The sequence below is a fragment of the Euphorbia lathyris genome, chromosome 2, assembly GCF_963576675.1.
Source record: "Euphorbia lathyris chromosome 2, ddEupLath1.1, whole genome shotgun sequence".
In the NCBI taxonomy this organism is placed as follows: domain Eukaryota; kingdom Viridiplantae; phylum Streptophyta; class Magnoliopsida; order Malpighiales; family Euphorbiaceae; genus Euphorbia; species Euphorbia lathyris.
Genome location: NC_088911.1, coordinates 115,403,798 through 115,415,019, shown reverse-complemented (window position 1 = coordinate 115,415,019; position 11,222 = coordinate 115,403,798). Strand labels below are relative to the sequence as shown.

Below are 11,222 nucleotides of genomic sequence, written 5' to 3'. Positions count from 1 at the left end.
TAACACTCTCGGACAATGATGACATCTACATAACTTTTATTTAATCCGCAAAAATATGACATGTCCAATGAAAAATCCTGACCGCATATGGTTATGGCATACAAGGGTAGCAGAGCTCGTTGAATTGTGTTCACTTCTCCAAATTCTTGGTTATGGCATTCTCCATTTCAATACCTAATGCCCATTTCAACTGTGTGAACTCTTCAAATTTATCCTCCTCTCCATCTTCACCTTTGAGGTCTTTCAAATTGCCGGCTTTCTGGCCATGGGAAAAGGTATGTGAATAATGTAACACTTACCTGGATGTTTGTTTATTAGTAGTTGCAGAATTAAGAGTTTGAGATTCATACTGGACAGGTAAAGATGGGTCCAATGAGTGTCTCGCCTATGGGATTTGGGACATGGGCATGGGGGAATCAGCTCCTTTGGGGTTATCAACAATCAATGGATACTCAACTTCAAGACACTTTCAATTTAGCTTTAGATAATGGAATTAATCTCTTTGATACTGCTGATTCTTATGGGACTGGCCGCTTAAATGGCCAAAGTGAAAGGCTTCTTGGCAAGTTCATTCGAGAATTTCCGGGTCTGTATATGGTTTCTGGTTCTTTTTCAATTATTTTGCAGGACTAATTTGGATTATCTAATTCATACAAACTGAAATTAGGGTTGCATTGTCTCTAAATACTACTAGAATTATGACATCTTGTGTAATTTCTACATTTTAATTCGTTTGCTGGATCAAGGGTTAGTTTGCATATTTAGTAGTAAAAAAATGGAACCTCTCGTCATATGCTTTGTGCTTTTTGACACTTTTTCAGGATATGAATGGTTAAATTGTATCTGCAATTTTCTTTGAAGATCATGCAATTGTTCAATCTTTTATTTTGTATGCTTGCCAAAATGTAGATTATCTAGAGATGGATTAAAAAATCCTTATAAATGAGTGTGCACTTGCTTAATCTGTTATTTTGTATCCTAATTTCTCAGGGAAACAGAAGCGAGATGACATTGTAATTGCAACAAAGTTTGCTGCATATCCATGGCGTCTAACACCCGGACAGTTTGTGAATGCTTGCCGGTAACACAAGCTTATCTAACATATTGCTCATATGGATTGTGCATTCCCCTGTTTCTCTACTGAATTATGTCTCAACAGCTCCACCAACCTTGGATTTTGCTAATTTAGACAAACATAACTCTCAGATTTCAGATTTGAAAAACCTTCACGTATGAATAATAAATCTCAAAAAGATCGGTTTCGCAGGTCATCATTGGAAAGGTTGCAAGTAGAGCAAATAGGCATAGGTCAATTACACTGGTCTACTGCAAATTACGCTCCTCCACAAGAATTAGCACTTTGGGATGGTTTAGTGGCAATGTATGAGCAGGTTACCATTGTTTACTTTCAAATGATTTCTGTTATTAGAAATGAGGCCAAAATATTTCAAATCATAACGACATTTTCTTTTGTAAATCACTATATCTTAGCCTTATTTGGTACCAAACAAGAGAATTCAGCATCAAGTGCAAAAATGTTGTCTTTCAGCTTTTCTACTGAATAGTTTCCATAGAAGCAAATGCAGTGGCTGTTTCGGAACATATTTTACCATACAATTTTATGAATGGTGCTATATAGGGTTTAGTCCGAGCTGTTGGAGTGAGCAACTATGGACCAAAACAACTTTTAAAGATTCATGATTACCTCAAAGTCCGAGGAGTGCCCCTTTGCTCTGCGCAGGTACTATTATCCAACACTTGTCTTCTTTAATGGATGCTGAAAGACATCAATCTATTGCCATACTTTGCACTAATAGTCGTATATTGGAGAATCAATCAGGTGCAATTTTCTTTACTGAGCATGGGAAAAGATCAGATGGAAATCAAGAAAGTATGTGACTCTTTAGGAATCCGTTTAATTGCTTATAGTCCTTTAGGACTTGGAATGCTTACAGGAAAATATACATCTTCAACACTTCCTTTTGGGCCTAGGTGCATCAACTTCTCCAACTTTTACCTTTTTGCATTTGGGAGAAGGCAAACACATGTAAAATTGGTATTTCATTGCATATTGACTCTTTGTATTGCAATATATTTTGTTTTCTGTCTTTCAGGGCCCTACTATTCAAGCAAATTCTTCCTGGATTAGATCCTTTACTTAGTGCACTAAGAGAAATTGCAGAAAGAAGGCATAAAACTATTCCGCAGGTTTTTTATTTTATGTTTTGGACATTTCTTCTAATATGTATTTATGGAGTAGAAACAATCGGAGCTTTATTACTAGAGGTTGAAACATGGGTCATAACAGGTTGCCATAAACTGGTGCATCTGCAATGGTGCCATTCCAATCCCTGGAGTTAAGTCAGTAAAACAAGCAAAGGAAAATCTGGGTGCTCTTGGTTGGAGACTGAGTTCAGATGAGTTGCTTCAATTAGAATATGCAGCAAGCGAGTGTCCCCGTAAAATGGTCCAGAACATTTTCCAGACAAGGTATGAATATTGAATTGCAAACTTATATTATTACGAGTTCCTTTTTTCCTGATGAACAGTACCCTTGAACTATGTCTTGACAAGCATAATTTGATTTGATTGCCTTGCAATTTCTTTGTGTCTGAAAGCAGATGATGAAATAAACAAGGTTGAAGATGAGCTTTGCAAGGTTTGTGAATAGGATGAGAAGGAAAAATTGATTTTTAATGTATTGTAGTCACTAGACATGATTGATAAAGTCCATCAATATTTATGAGCTTGCACTTTGAACATATGTTTATCACAAAATTGCAGAGACATGGAACAGAGATGTAAAATTATGCTTTAAAGAAATTATTGAACTGCATAAAGTTCTAAAATCTATTGTGTCTTCTAGAGATGTCAAGTTCTTAATGTCAAAAGGTTAGCAAAGTCATGCATTGCAAGAACTAGAGCATTACATAACTCTCTTTTAAGAGTATTAAAACTCTTATCCACGCCTTCACTCCATACAAATTTTTCATGCTTAAACAGTCCTTAAGACCTGCAACAAGAGTGCTAAAATTCTTCACGAAACGTCTATAGAAAGACGTCAAACCATGACAACTATGTATGTCCCGTGTGCAAGTAGAAGCATGTCGTTCTGTAATTGCTTTTACTTTAGAGTCATATACCTGAATTATGCAGATCAGACACAATATAACCCAAGAAAACAACACTTTTGGAGTGGAAGGTACACTTCTTTACATTGACATAAAGAGCATTATCTGCAAGAACTTTGAAAATTTTGGAAAGACAGAAGATGTTCATATTCACTACAAATAAAGATTAAAATAAACGATGAAAAATTGACTAATGAAAGGTTCCAAAACTTGGTTCATGAGTCGAATGTGCTAGGAGCATTTGATTATCCAAATTGCATGACAAGCCATTTTATATTAGCCAACACATGAAAGTTGTCTTCCATTCATCACATTCTTTAATACGCATTTTAATTGAGGTCGTCTTAACTCCTTGTGTCTATAAGGATTCTCCACACTCGAAAGTGTTGATAGGTAGGAAAATAACTAGAGATTTATTGTGGATATGTACAACGGAGTGTGTATACCATAATCCCCTTCCCTTTTTTCTTAGCTGGGGACTTTTTGTTATTGGCTGGGTTCCCTTCATGAGTAACCTTGATCTTACCCTAGTATCTTTCCCGATTCGAGTCTTTTATTCTCTCTTGCCCTCTAGGTTCCAATGGATGGCCTGCCTTAGTTTTTGGTGGAGGTCTTTAGCCTAGTAACCTCTCTACTTCCTAACTGAAGTGATTGCATTCATCTATTGTGCGTCTTGTCTTCTTGGGGCACTTGCAATATTTCGTTTTGGAGGACAACTATGCCTCCGATCAAGGCGCCTTAAATTTCTTATGATCCTCAAAGAAGGAACTTGGAGTTACCGTCCAGGGATAACATGTTGTATCATAGCAGTGGATTTCTTTACTTGGTACTGCTCCCCTCGACGGCTATCGGAGGTGGCTTGATATCGGTCCTCCCATTGATTAGAGAGCGGTAGTGGTGCTTCATGCCTTTTATTGATATAATCCTTTGGCTTTTCATTGATGTGTTTTCCTTTCTCTTGGTGGGTGGTTTCTTTTATTAGACAGCTGATGTTGAAACATGTTCTTCTACAATGAACATTATCAATGTCAATCTAAAATATTTCTTTATTGTTTAATTTTCTCCATTATTATGATTAAGACTTCTGTTTAACTGCTTAACATTAACAAAAATCTTTTTTCATTATTTAATCTTATTTAATGTTTAATATTCTTTATTATTTAAAATTACCTCGAATCGTTTCCAATATTTAATCTTATGTAATGTTTACTTTTTTTTATTATTTAATCTTATTTGCAGACCCTTCGTAAACTGGAAACATATTTTGGATCAAAATACCATGTCAGGACAGTTTATAGTGAATCGATTTTTTAAAAATAAAATAAATTATCATTCTTATTGTTCTAGTTAGGTCTATTTACTTTTTTTACAGGTTGTTTTATTGGTATTTCACGAAGCGCTACTGGATAAGCTCGAAGAACCTTTCGTTGTTATGACGTTTTGTGCTATTTTCCGCAACCATGGGAATTTTTTGGACGCCTTAAGTTAAGGGAACGGATAAGCGAATTCTTCAAGTTGGAAGCAACAATAAAGTCAAGAACTCGAATCTAAAATATTTTTCTACAAAGCATGTGTTATACAATCTATAGGTAATTCTCATTTAATATATAATAAAAGGAATGATATGAAAAAGAAATTGAGAATAAAATGGATTTCAGAAGTTTGAGGGAGATTGGATTATTTGGAATCCATGCATGCAATGCATAATCCCACAAAGAGTTGTTGTTTGGCCTAAGTATCTCCAATAAGGCAGCAAAGCTATATTTGATGCCTTTTATGTCAGATCACTTCATACTTTGTTGTGATTCTTTGCCATTACTTTCTTACATTAAGTTGCTTATGAATTATAATTGCGGATATTAAAGTTTCTTACTATTAGAAAAGTTTCTTATTCGTTAGACACTTTTTATGTGGATTTTTTCTCAATTAAAGTTGTGTACGTTAGGACTCGAATTCGAAATCTAGTTTAAACGGTTTGAGGTTTGAGGTTAAAGTGAGATGCCAAGTTAAATTGACACTTTAAAAACAATTTATTTACATGTTTAAAGTGGTTATATATAAAAAAAACAGCCTCTTAGAAACACACTATGTTAGATAGAAGAAAATAGTTTAAAAGAAGTGCAATTTTGAGTTTTGACCTTTAAGTTTAATTAAAATCATAATTTTTTATAAACGCAATATATATACTGTAAAGGCTGAATTATCTGATAATTGAACCTAATCAAAAGATATAAAATAGGTCAAAGTTGTTCACATCCTTCATGAAGGGAATAGAGCAACGGATTTTTTGGCAAATTTCGCAGGATGGCTGAGTTTAGGGCATTACAGGTGTGATGATCCCCTGCAGATCTTATGGACGTCCTTACTTTCGATAAGCTTGGAACTGGCATTCTTAGGAGAGCTCGGGTTTCAACTTGAGGTCTTTTTGTTTTCTGCTTCTTTTTCCGGGATCTAGCACCCTTCCTGCTGTTCAAAAAAAATATAAAATAAATGAAAAAATTGAAGCAAACAGAGATTCAAATATGGCTTTTTAGCAGCAATATTATGTCATGTGGGTCTTCAATGATATGTTGCGAATAAGATTCATATTCTTTTATTCTTTACGTTGAGTTTTTAAATAAATACTAATTTCCACTAAGTTGATATATATCCTAATTTAAAAGTAGTATATATATTGTTCGGAGCATACTAGTGTGTATATATTCCCAACTCCCAATGAACTAATTGAAGCAGGCAATTTGTTCTTCTTCCAACAATATTTCGTATCAATATTGATGGGCCAAAAGTAAAATTTTCACCCAATTTGGTGGCAAATGATAAAATTTCTAAATTTGTTTTTCATACACAAATTGGAGTGTATATTCTAGTTAAATTTATACTACTTATCAAAACAAATATATTTAAAAATATTTCTTAATTATAATTATAATTAAAATTAAAATTACAGCTCTCTATGGTTTTCAAAACTTTTTCTAGTGAAAGCTGGTATCAAGCAGGATGATCTAAAGACGTCCCAACTACGTTGAAATCACTGTTAATAATATAGTTTTAAAAACTTACAAATAAAGTTTTGTAGTTTGTACAATTTATAAATTTAAATATCTCGTTAAAAAATATAATGGTCACTATTTACAATATAAAGAGAGCGATTTGGAGGAATTTAAAAAATTGATTTTGCAAACTATTCAACGTATAAGACATGCCTTTACAAATTAACTAAAAAAAAAAGGGCGGCCCGGTTGCATTACGCGTCCCCACTGAGCGAGGGTCCGGGGAGAGGTCCCACCACAAGGGTGTACTGGAGGCAAGCCTTCCCCTGCCAATTTATTTGGCAAGAGGCCGCTCCTAAAACTCGAACTCGTGACCTCTTGGTCACACGACAACAACGTTTACCGTTGCGCCAAGGCTCGCCCTCAAATTAACTAAACAATAAGAAAAATTTATTCACACAAATTTTTTTTTTTTGTCGAATGGAGGGCTATAAACCCAGAAAACAGAAAACTAGAACCGAATCATCCGCGGACGATCCATCCCACAATAATCAGAAAAAAAACATTATGGATGTCTGCAGGAGACTTCTCACACTCATGAAACCTAAAGATAGACGTCTTGCGAAGTTAGTCATCCAATCCACGGTGCAATTACCTACCTGGCACACATGCACTAGCCGAATCTCCCAATTATTTGTACACAATCTTCGACAATCATTCACAAGCCCGTAACAATGATGACGGTTCTCAGTGCCTTCCTAAACCAACTGGACCACAACTCTAGAATCTAACTCAACCCACCACCCGTCTGCACCCTTTATCCCAAACAACCTGAAGCCCAAAGTAGAGGCCCCACAGCTCAGCAAGGACTGCCGAACACACCCCCAAATTCACTGCAAACCCTGTAACTCAGCAGGCATGAGCATCGCGCAACACTCCTCCAGCCGACGCCAATTCGGATTCATACATGTAACACATGCGCCACCCACTTCGGACCGGGTCGTTACAGGCCCACCAGCTTCCGTCTGGTTCGTCCCCGAACCACACATCGTACGTGGAGAGTCGGCTCTGATACCAATTGTAACACCCTGTCCAATACCATGTAGATATTGTCCGCTCTGGTCCAAATCCAACACTTTAGGCTTCACGGCTTTAAAACGCATCTGCATGTATTGGATTCACATCTTACTAGTAAGCCCCAATTACTCCCTCTCCATTTTCGATGTGGGATTCAGTTCATTCCTGCCCCCATCGCCATCCCTTAGGGCCGCTCCTTGCTCAGGCCTTCTACCCCGGCGCCACCCACTCCGGACTAGGTCGTTACAAGCCCACCAGTTTCCGTTTGGTTCGTCCCCGAATCACACATCGTACGTGGAGATTCGGCTCTGATACCAATTGTAACACCTTGTCCAATACCATGTAGATATTGTCCGCTCTGGCCCAAATCCAACACCTTGGACCTTACAGCTTTAAAACACATCTGCATGTATTGGATTCATATCTTACTATTAAGCCCCAATCACTCCTTCTCCATTTCCGATGTGGGATTCAATTCATTCCTGCCCTCATCGCCATCCCTTAGGGCCGCTGCTTGCTCAGGCCTTCTACCCTGGCGCCACCCACTCCGGACCGGGTCGTTACAACACATCTTTTAACTAACATAACAGTTTTTTCTTTCTGCAAGTTTCTAAATTCGTGATTATATTTACAAAATTGGCTAAACCACAAATTATTATTTTTTCAACCTAGAATACATATAGTATCATTGAGTGGAGAAAACAACTGTCTGTGTCTCATTATTCACAATTCACAATTCACATGCTGGTAGATTCTTTCAAATGGAAATAAAGTTAGTAGCATATATGTATAGTATATATATTAATTCATTCTAGAATGAAGAATCTACTATTCATGATATTCTTTCAATTACCTAAGGATCTCATCTCACTCCCCACATGCACCTAGAATCTAACAAATTAATTTCAACATGTTCTTATTTTTTCCATATTATGTAAGTAGCCATTTTGTTTGCCTATAAAAACATATCTTCTCACATTCACTCAATTGCATAGCAAGTACAAATTTTCTAAACATCTTGAACATCTTAATCTACAGTTAAGACATGTTAGGAAAGATATGCAAAATCATGAGAAAATCATCATGTGTTTCTCATCAGAATCAAGTGGTTAATCAAGAATCAGTCCACGGTGAAACCTTAGCAGCAAAATGGGTAGTTTGTGACACTTGTATTGAGCAAAATAAACCCTGCACCTCCCATTCAATAACTTCCACAACTACTCAGCCTAATTCTTCCTTTGCTCATGCCGTCATCAACATGATTGGAATGCTCATTGGTATTTTCTTACACCCTTTCTTTAATTCCTCGTTATCTGTATAAGTTCATAAGGCTAACGAGACACTGACTAACCGCAGGTCTTGGCCAGCTGACAACTCCATATGCATTAGAAAACGGAGGGTGGTTATCTGTATTAATGCTAGTGGGAATAGGAATTATATGTGGATACACCTCCCATCTTCTTGGAAAATGTCTAGAAAACTCTCCAAAGTCTAAAAGTTATTCAGATATAGGAGAAGAAGCATTTGGGAGTACAGGAAGAGTTATAGCTTCAGTTTTTATATACATGGAGATATTCATGGCACTTGTTTCCTACACAATATCTCTACATGATAATATAGCCACAGTGTTTGCAGGGACAGAGATAAGTAAAGTGTTTACATGGTCAGGAAAATTAGGATCATCACAGTTACTGACTATGATAGCTGTGATGGTTGCACTTCCAAGTTTGTGGCTAAGAAATCTTTCTTCTGTTTCTTTTCTTTCATCTGGTGGTATTTTGATGTCACTGCTTATTTTTGGTTGTGTGGGATTAACTGCCATTTTGGGGTATGTTAGAAGTAATCATAGAATTCCACTTCTGCATCTACAAAATATTCCTTCCATCTCTGGTCTTTATGTGTTTAGTTTTGCTGGACATATTGTTTTCCCCAATTTGTATAAGTCCATGAAGGATCCATCCAAATTCACCAAGGTAACTACTTGTTTTTTTCATTCTGTAGTAAAGTAAAAAAAATTGAACATTTTGCGAACACATAATCGTGGTTTAAAAATTTGTAAATAAAGGTTGGTGATTTGTACAGTCATAGGTTTCATTAAAAATTACTGTCTTGACTATATACCGTAGATAATAACAATTATAATAGAAGACTGTTTTAGGCATTAACTATCAGTTTAATCTTTTCATTTAAATAGAAAATTGATATTGTATCAAGATCTCTTAGACCAGGTAGCCGAGGGTTTGAATCCTGACAAGTCTCATTTATTAAAAAGAATTTAAATATATGGTACTAGAATGAGTTTGTGTTGTACACGCTTTCATCTCAGAGAATATGCATGTGTCATAAATTATAATAAAAATTATTATTGGATCTTAACTATCAGCTTAACTTTTGATTCAAATGATTTCTTGACATGATATCAGAACCTCTCAAATCGAACAGTCGAAGGTTTGATTTTGGCAACTCCTTTTATTGAACGGAATTTCAAAGATAGTAAGATGAGTCTATACGATATACACGTTTCAAGTCCAAGGTGAATTCACATGCGGGGCTATATCAGAGATAATGATAAAATATATTCTTAGGCCTTAACTATCAGCTTAAACTTTTGATACAAATTATTCTTTGACCAAAGAGAGCGGTTTAAAGCAATTAAAAACCGGCTTTACACATTACCTCATATATAAGGTTTGGCTTTCCAAATTAGTTGAACCACAAGTATTTTTAACTCAATAATTAACTCACATATCCTTTAACTGCAAACCTCACAAAGCACACCTCCATATTTACAAGTTTTTAAAGCACGGTACTGCATTTAGAAATCGGAAAAACTACATAGTTATTACTTTTTACTTTACCCTTTTCATTTCTTATTATATATATATAGACTAACAAATTAATATCTATAATACAATTTGTTATATTTGCAGGTATCAATTGTGAGCTTCTCATGTGTAACCATACTTTACACATCACTAGCATTCATGGGAGCAAAAATGTTTGGACCACAAGTCAGTTCTCAAATAACACTAAGTATGCCAAGAAATGTCATCTTCACTAAAATAGCACTATGGGCAACTGTCCTAACACCCATGACTAAATATGCTCTAGAATTTGCACCTTTTGCTATCCAACTTGAGCATAGCCTTCCTAAATCTTTAACCTCTAAGATGAAAATGATCATAAGAGCAACTGTTGGTTCAATTATTCTACTTGTCATTTTAGCCTTAGCTCTCTCTTTCCCATATTTTCAACATGTTCTTGGCCTTACTGGTTCCTTAGTTAGTGTCAGTATTTGCATAGTTTTACCATGTGTCTTTTACATTAAGATTTCTTGGCCTCATATTCCTAAATCTTCTCTGATTCTTAATGTTACACTTGTTGTTTTTGGGGTTCTTCTTGGGATTGTTGGAACTATCTCTTCTTCAAGGTTGCTCATAATTACTCTATTAAAAGCTCACTCTACTTGAACATGGTATCATCAGAGATATATATGAAGTTGTTGATTATATTTTATATATGGTGGATACAGATGTAAACATTTAAATATTCTCATCTTATTATTGCAGTAAATACCATATGTATTTGAGGCTTTTTCAAGACTATAAATATCTATTTCTTCAGGCACTGTATGGATCTTTTCGTATATGTATCCTTACCACAATAAAGTGACAAGTAGAATATCGTTACCACGAGATCTAATACATAAGTATTAAATCTAGAGAAACTCTTATTTACACTATGAATAAATAATATACGTTGATTAAACTAAGAAAATTACTAAAGAACAAAAAAAATAAAAAGTTATTGAGCAATAATGTTGAGATTATGTGACAATGAGAAAGTGTGTCATTTGGTTTCACCTAATTAATTTATGTGTAATCACTTCAGTTATAATTATACAACTCAAGTTTTTTATCCTTATGTGTAATCACTTATAAATCTCGTTTCCGTTTCGTTTTCCAGTATCCGTATCTGTTTCTGTGGTATTTGGTTTCACCTAATTAACTTATGTGTAATCACT

General features: G+C 35.4%; 2 protein-coding genes across 3 annotated transcripts; both read left to right on the top strand.

Annotated features, from left to right (window-relative positions):
• The first annotated feature begins 65 nt into the window (after window positions 1–65).
• LOC136219579 (pyridoxal reductase, chloroplastic) lies at window positions 66–2,851 on the top strand. 2 transcript variants are annotated; one of them, XM_066007038.1, is made up of 9 exons: window positions 66–275; window positions 358–586; window positions 991–1,081; window positions 1,268–1,391; window positions 1,640–1,741; window positions 1,841–1,992; window positions 2,115–2,208; window positions 2,309–2,490; window positions 2,622–2,851. In XM_066007038.1, the coding sequence occupies exons 1-9, from the start codon at window positions 153–155 to the stop codon at window positions 2,623–2,625; spliced, it is 1,101 nt and encodes a 366-aa protein (XP_065863110.1). In that variant the 5' UTR covers window positions 66–152; the 3' UTR covers window positions 2,626–2,851. The 2 variants fall into 2 exon arrangements, with proteins under 2 accessions (XP_065863110.1, XP_065863109.1); XM_066007037.1 differs by having other exon boundaries at window positions 1,255–1,381.
• Window positions 2,852–8,205: 5,354 nt separating this feature from the next.
• Window positions 8,206–10,862, top strand: LOC136216527 (amino acid transporter AVT1H). Its single transcript, XM_066003065.1, has 3 exons — window positions 8,206–8,475; window positions 8,555–9,171; window positions 10,129–10,862. The coding sequence occupies exons 1-3, from the start codon at window positions 8,244–8,246 to the stop codon at window positions 10,666–10,668; spliced, it is 1,389 nt and encodes a 462-aa protein (XP_065859137.1). The 5' UTR covers window positions 8,206–8,243; the 3' UTR covers window positions 10,669–10,862.
• The last annotated feature ends 360 nt before the right edge of the window (window positions 10,863–11,222 follow it).

Excerpts from the sequence above, each read along its gene's own strand:
- LOC136219579 (XM_066007037.1), top strand. The coding sequence starts at position 153 with ATGGCATTCTCCATTTCAATACCTAATGCCCATTTCAACTGTGTGAAC. Across the intron at positions 276-357 it reads CTTTCTGGCCATGGGAAAAG|GTAAAGATGGGTCCAATGAG; the intron begins GTATGTGAATAA and ends CATACTGGACAG. Across the intron at positions 587-990 it reads GTTCATTCGAGAATTTCCGG|GGAAACAGAAGCGAGATGAC; the intron begins GTCTGTATATGG and ends CTAATTTCTCAG.
- LOC136216527 (XM_066003065.1), top strand. The coding sequence starts at position 8,244 with ATGTTAGGAAAGATATGCAAAATCATGAGAAAATCATCATGTGTTTCT. Across the intron at positions 8,476-8,554 it reads CATGATTGGAATGCTCATTG|GTCTTGGCCAGCTGACAACT; the intron begins GTATTTTCTTAC and ends GACTAACCGCAG. Across the intron at positions 9,172-10,128 it reads ATCCATCCAAATTCACCAAG|GTATCAATTGTGAGCTTCTC; the intron begins GTAACTACTTGT and ends TTATATTTGCAG.